Source organism: Sabethes cyaneus, chromosome 2, assembly GCF_943734655.1.
Source record: "Sabethes cyaneus chromosome 2, idSabCyanKW18_F2, whole genome shotgun sequence".
Taxonomy (NCBI): Eukaryota; Metazoa; Arthropoda; class Insecta; order Diptera; family Culicidae; genus Sabethes; species Sabethes cyaneus.
Genome location: NC_071354.1, coordinates 116,215,136 through 116,222,051, shown reverse-complemented (window position 1 = coordinate 116,222,051; position 6,916 = coordinate 116,215,136). Strand labels below are relative to the sequence as shown.

The 6,916-nt window shown below is 38.7% G+C and overlaps 1 protein-coding gene across 1 annotated transcript; it reads right to left on the bottom strand.

The window, feature by feature from the left end:
- Window positions 1-2,654: 2,654 nt before the first annotated feature.
- On the bottom strand, window positions 2,655-4,711 carry LOC128737978 (uncharacterized). The gene is made up of 3 exons (XM_053832771.1): window positions 4,171-4,711; window positions 3,092-3,183; window positions 2,655-3,030 (listed from the first exon to the last, which is right to left on the bottom strand). Exons 1-3 carry the CDS (start codon window positions 4,216-4,218, stop codon window positions 2,817-2,819), a joined length of 354 nt encoding a protein of 117 aa, XP_053688746.1. The 5' UTR covers window positions 4,219-4,711; the 3' UTR covers window positions 2,655-2,816.
- Between the last annotated feature and the right edge of the window lie 2,205 nt (window positions 4,712-6,916).

The following is a 6,916-nucleotide window of genomic DNA, read 5'->3' as shown; positions in this document are numbered from 1 at the left end:
GATGCACATCACTCTTTCCATCCATTTGTTGAATATTACACAAATATGCTTTATATAGAATGATGTACACAACATCGTGTAATGGAAACAACGTAATAACAAAAATGTAAAAAAGTCGATGTGCTTAACAATGACGTAACGACAAAGATGTAATAAAAGTCGATGTACTAACAATAACGTAACGACAAACATGTAAAAAAATCGATGTATTTAACAACGACGTACCGATAAAGATGTAAAAAAATCGATGTAATTAACAACGACGCGGATTTCTTTCAAATAATGTAACTTAGACAGATTTAACAAAAGGGTGAATGTGGCAAATGTAAACAAAACGAATGAGAGTTATTCTTTGCTGGACCAGCATAGGAAAATCAACACTCACTCGGTTTGTTTCCACTTGCGAAATTCGCCCTTTAGTTAGTTCTATCTCCAGATTTTATACTTGACATATTTATTTAATAATTAATACGTATTTAAATAATTTAATACCTAGTATACCGTTTTAAGAATAAACAAAAAAAAATCGAACAGCATCTATTTTTTTCTTTCTCGTGATCTTATTTGCTAAAAGAGCAACTTTTACACCATTGCCTTTACCTCGGAAAGGCAGTAGGTATTCCAAATACATTGCGAAATTAGCAAATGCGCTGAAAACAAATGCTCGTTTTTCGGCAATTCGACAAACGTCATCATTTCGATCTTTTCGATGTATCCGGTCCATAATAGTGACCGAACGCGTTTGGCCATATATTTTCGTCGGCTCGATCATGCGGCACCAGTCGATACTGCAAATTTCGGTCACGATGAATCAGGTAGCAGCTCGCTGCCGGTGAATATGCAACGTCGGCAAGGCCTGTTGACCATTGAAAGGACATATCTGCTAACGGCGTTTGTGTTTGCGTGGCTCAAACTGTTCGGCATATTTAACCAACGTACGTCATTCACTTTGTTTACTTCTTCGGTAAGCTTACCGCATGTCACGAATTCCAATTTTTGCTTCGTCTTTGATGGAGCCTTTTTCTTCACACCGGACTGTTGGTCGCTACTACGTTGGAAGCCTGCGAAAAGAATAGAATTTGATAAGTTTTGGAACGGCACGCAGATAATAGCACACACCTTACTTTGTGCGCGTTGGAACGGTTGCTAGCCGCCCCACTAGTAGTTTTCGCCGTCGTTTTTTCCCTTTTGTGTGCGAAATTACACTACTAAGGATGTGGACAACGCTAGCTGCGACTTGTAACCCCAGCCACAGTTCAAAACAGAAATTTTCTCTTTCTCATTTTTCAGACTGCCAATATTATTCGCGTTGTTTGAATAGTAGTGCGAAACGGTGGCTTAGCAGCGGTCGAACCATCGGATTGTTATAACGGAAGATGTTCTCTAGCAAGGTTGGTGGGACACCACGAATGATTCCTAGCTCGATAGTTTGCTTAACTGGCACGGTTACTGTGTTCTGATTCTCCTTGTTCGGATGTGCTTATGGCTTAGGGTTTTGTTGCTGAGTTGTGATGAAGTTGATGGTTTTCGTGGCAACTTTGATTGCTTTTAGAATCGCCGGACGAGGGTGTAAATCTATTTGCTTTGATGTGGAAATCTTTTGAATGTTCGCGGCAAGTAGAGTGTGCAGAATCGAGAGTTGTTTGCCTTGGTCAATGTAGCCAACCCAATCAAGAATACTTTCCTGGAGTGAGGATTCGGTACGGCTTAAAATACTGCGAAGGACGTTTCATTCGGGGAGCTTCCTGTTCTAGAAACTGCAATGTTGAGAAGCAATCTCTCAGTTGCATTAGAAACTTTTTGCTGCTGCCTTCAATACTGCTATAAGCAGTTTTCACCGCATTTCTCAGTGCTTGGTGCTGACGGAAAAAGGAGCCATTTGCCTTTAAAAGATCTATTTGACAATCGCGATCCGAAATTATTTTCGATATAAGAGCGGAGAGTGTCCTGTAGGTATATACAGTTTGCCGGTCAGTTAGAGAAAAGTTATCATAGTGACAAGTGAATTGCTTCTGAAAGTTAACCGTTGATCGTCTACGCGCAGCAAATCTAGAGCGAGAACATCGTTCAGAAATGCCGCTGTCATGCTCTTCGCGTGCATCTTGTCCAATGTCGTTTTTAGCTTTCATGCCAATCACAAGTTCCAAAGTTTTAGAATCTTTCTTAAAATTTTCCTTCAGGCACTGCAGAAATTCTTGGTAAACTCTAATGGGAAGAATCTCTATTTTTCGAAGGCGACACTTTATCCTTAAAGTTCTTTAGAACGTTAGGTTATTTTGTGAATTGGGATTTTCCCGCAGCCCACCAGTTCGTGTTTACCCCGTTTTTTTCTTTTTTCGCCTTCTCACCTTCGCCGTTTTAACGTTTATATCGGGCACGTCCGGAAAGTCGAAGTAGTCAACCCAGAAGAGTAGCTCAGTACGTAATTACACGGGCGTTCGTCCATACCGAGGGGCAAGACACTGTCGAAAATATATTACTTTTCCCTATGGAAATATTTTTCCAACCTTAATATATTGACCTTTCCCACCCATAATATAACCGAAAGCCCGATAAAGTTACATTTATTTATACATTTATAGGGTTTTAATAGAGCCTAATATATTAATATTATGATAATATTATGAAGTGTCTTGCCCCTCGGTCCATACAAAGTTTGAGCAAGATTAATCTCGCAGAAGTAATTCTTTTTTGGTGGCAGTCCTTCGGCTTCATGCATCCACAATTTGCGTTGTCCATTCGCTTGGTGTACTCAGCGTTGGGTGCTGTATATCCAAAGATGCCATTCCTGTCGAAATCCACAGCTATAGTACCGCTCACTGCGAGGACCACCACGCACCTAGAACCAATGTCTTCGGCCGAGAACGGAAGCATGTACCGAAATGTACTCCGATTGCACCATAGTGGACATAACAGTATGATTGGAGAGTAGCCTCTCGTGCGATCGCGTACCCCGTACACTGAACGCGCTTCGAACGCTCCAGCTTTGTGAAGAATCTAGTTCGCTTCAGCGGGTTCGATCGGAAAGAACTGAAAATATAGGAAGATCTGTTAGTCGTTTGTCATGAAGCGTATGTGAATGTGAACGAACCGTTTTGATAAGTTAAATGAGAGGTGGATTCGTCCCAAAATTGAGTGCGTGGTGCTGTCCTTCTTCGACCAGCCTTCCTTTTCATAGAATGTCTGAAAAAAGATGGAAAAAGAAAAAATAAGTTTTCGTTCTGACATGCTAATGGCGAGTAGTCCGTAATTGATAGAGCACCCTCAATCATCACGTTCTGTTGGAATTTCGTTTGAATGAAGACCGTAAAGGAGGGTGGAAAATATGTCATCCTATTGATTGATAAGATGAACTGCAGTATTAACACAAACAGTTTGTGATATTAATGTGTGTGAAACCGCAACTGGTAGTATAATGTCCCCGATTATAAAAAGAGAAATAAATTATTTTCGATAATAAATAAAATGATTATAAATGATCGTTATAAATGAACAAAATTAAAATATTGTTGTTAAATGCCAAATTTTGCCCAACTACATATTAAGAACACACTATCCCACATTCAACCACTGGCCGCATCTATTAATCATTCCACAAATAGAGCCTCTGTTTCGTGGATAAAAAACTTTTTCCCTATCATGATTTAAATTCAAACCCAAATGGATTGAAATATAAACACGAATAAACGACTGACGAATTCTCCGGGTCCATCAAAACACATTTTTCGTTTGTTTAGTTGGTTGTTCTATTGAGCCTCTGGCTTCGCACTTATAATGAAAGTGCTGTTGAGTTTCCAAACGAAAATAGCGTACCACTTTTCGTGGATCATTTTGATAAAAGTTCGCTGAAAGACGTCATATTGGACCGAACCTTTCTGGTTCGGTTATTATCGATGTTCGACGTTCAACCGGAAGAAATCGGTCTTCGAATAAATCCAACAGAACCAAAGTAGACCGAAACATCCGAAACTGAAGATGATGGCGAAGGTGGTGACTTTGCGCCGTACTACCTTCAGTCGAATGTTGTTTTCGAGTCCGATAAATTACCTCATCCGATCGGTGCGAACCAACCGGCCGATCTAATTGAACCGCAGGAAGTCCAAAGTTTATCAGCACCAGCTAATGTTTATAGTTTTTCAGCAACGGGACAATCAAGGTTAGTCAACTCACCTTGGGGACAATCCACTCACTTGCAGTGCCAGAATGCAGTGAAACCATCAAAAGTGGACGAAAATGATGCAGCACCGGCTGCTACTTCCGAAGCGGTTGATTCTTCTATTCCTCTTTGGGCAATGAGCGCAAAATTCCGCAAGATAATAATCAAACGGATATCGCCTCTTCAAAAGATTCAGGCACCATCATCGTTAGCATTCTGACCACTGAAATTGAAGCAACCGCCAGTAAAACTATTGAGATCGATTATTCCTGGCCGAAAACAAATCACGAACTGGTTGTGCAAGCAGAATTCACTCGGCAAGCTTTGAGCCGGATCAAAAACGATTTGCTACATTGTCCTCAGTCGTAGCAAGATCTAGATGACGTAGTGGAACAGTGAGGCTGAGTTGAAGGAATTGGTACAGGATCGTATTAATCGATCGGCGGTTACCAATGCGTTCCAGTAGTTGTTGTCCACCAAACATCCGGTCGAAAGGAAAAACGCTGTGTACGCACTGGTATTGCTCAAAGCAGTTGAGCTGCCGGAAACATGCGATAAGCATTTCGATAAGCACTAATGTTGAAAAGAAAACCAAAAAATATAATAGCAATAAATATTTATAATTTTAGGGCTTAATTACAAACTGAACTGTCAACATGACAAAAGCAAAATTATTTCCCTCCCTTTTTCGCATTTTTCACGTAAGCACAATCAGTGTTGCTCTTTTCATTGAACTGCTTTAAAATTCCGCCCATGTGGCGTAAAATAGCATGCTGCGAGCAAAATATTACACAAATTGCACGTACATGATGATGTGCATCAATTTTATGTAATATTGCATTTATTTGTGTAAAAATTTTACGTCGAAACTGTGATAATATTACACGAAGTTGACGTACAAAAAAATGTATGTAATTTTACACGACTGTGCGGAATATCACATGATGATGTAATATTGTAACAAAATGGGTGGAATATTATGTTTCATTTTTGTTTACATCCAATTAATGCGTACATCGTTACCATTCCGTGATTTCCGATTACAATTTTTTTTACTGTGCATACAAAAATGCTGATTTTCGCGAACAATTTTTTGGCGATACCATACTTGGTATGGTGGATATATAGTCAGTGAAATTGTACTAAAACTGTTACATATATAGTATTATTATGGTTTTTCGGAAACAAACGATTCACATTGAATGATAGGGACAATGATAATTATATGGTCTCTAATGGTGTATGTAACATTGCACTAATGGTTCTAATATGGTTACTGGATTGTACAGGGAATCGTTGGTGTATTATATTTAATGATCTAAATATTGTTTTGTAATTAAATGATTCATTTATTTTCTCATGAATAGTACAAACAAAAGTTTTATTTGTGTGGATGCCGGACAACATGCGGCAACCTGCAATATGTGTTCGCTTCACCAAATAAATTCACGAATAAAGTCCCAACGGGAGATGGCTCGACAAGATTGAAGCGGTCCGCAGTAGGTGTCGAAACACCCAGGCGATTGACGACGAGTAGCTCAGGACCGAGGTCAGGAAGTGGGGACGAGTTCCTGATACGGCATAAACCTGCACGGATCTAGGCCGTAAAGCAGAAAAAGTAGCCAAATTACCTCTTCGTGTATACACATTTTTTGTGAAGCGATGTATACTCTGGCCTAGACTCTGCGTCTTTTAGAAAATACCTGTAATAAAAAAAGAAAAACTACATATGATATGAATTTAAAATGAAAACATATTCATTATGTTTTACCTGCACTTTTTCATATAATTTATCGAAGAGTTGGGGACGCACAACATCTCGCTTCAAAATTGTATAACAAAATGGCTGTTTTGCATTTAATGCACTATACCACAAATAGTAACTATAGAAAGCATAGTCAGCATTTCGTTCTTATTATTTATTTAGTACTAACTATATACAATATCGTACCTGAATGGTTTAACATCCACGACTTCGAATAGTAGCAACTAATATGAAACTATATCACGAACAATCACTATTGGTCATATAGTACATTTATAATACTTACCGTTTTACCAATAGTTTTTGATTATGCGGGTTGCGCTTATTTCGACACTAACTAAGAATTTTAAAGTATTTTGTTGACGAAAATGAGTATTACCGAGTATAAAACATAGTTATTGCGTACTTACGACAAATATTTTCAAAAATTTCCGGAGTTGTTTACGTATGGACGTAAACAAAACCACATTTCAAACTCACGCTGACGTCAGTTTGACTGTCGGATTATCGAGTCAAAATTCGCTAATCCGGCTATAAATTTGTCGGATTAGCGGGACGGTACTGTACTTACACTCTAGAAGAGCAATAATTCGGAACGAAAACGTATTTTCTCCATTGGGGTTTTTAATTTTGCTTCCGATTGCTGCTTTCATGTTTCGCGATTTTTTGACATTTGTAAATTACGAAAAAAATAATTGCAAATTCTATAGATATGCATTACAATTCGATGGTGATATCCATTGAATAGTTTTCAATATCTAGTTTCTTGTTTAAAAATTTGAAAACTCTCCAAAATCAATACTAAATCACTTCGATTTGTAGTGCTGCACAACAAATTGATTTAAATGCAAGAACACTTAAAATGGACGTGACGATTTTTTACCGTGAAGAAATCCATATTCCGCTTCACCCCTTCAATAAACTTTTGGAGGTGGCAGCAGCTTACGTTCGTCAACGCGAATGCTGGTCCAGCAAAAAATATTCTCTCACCCGCA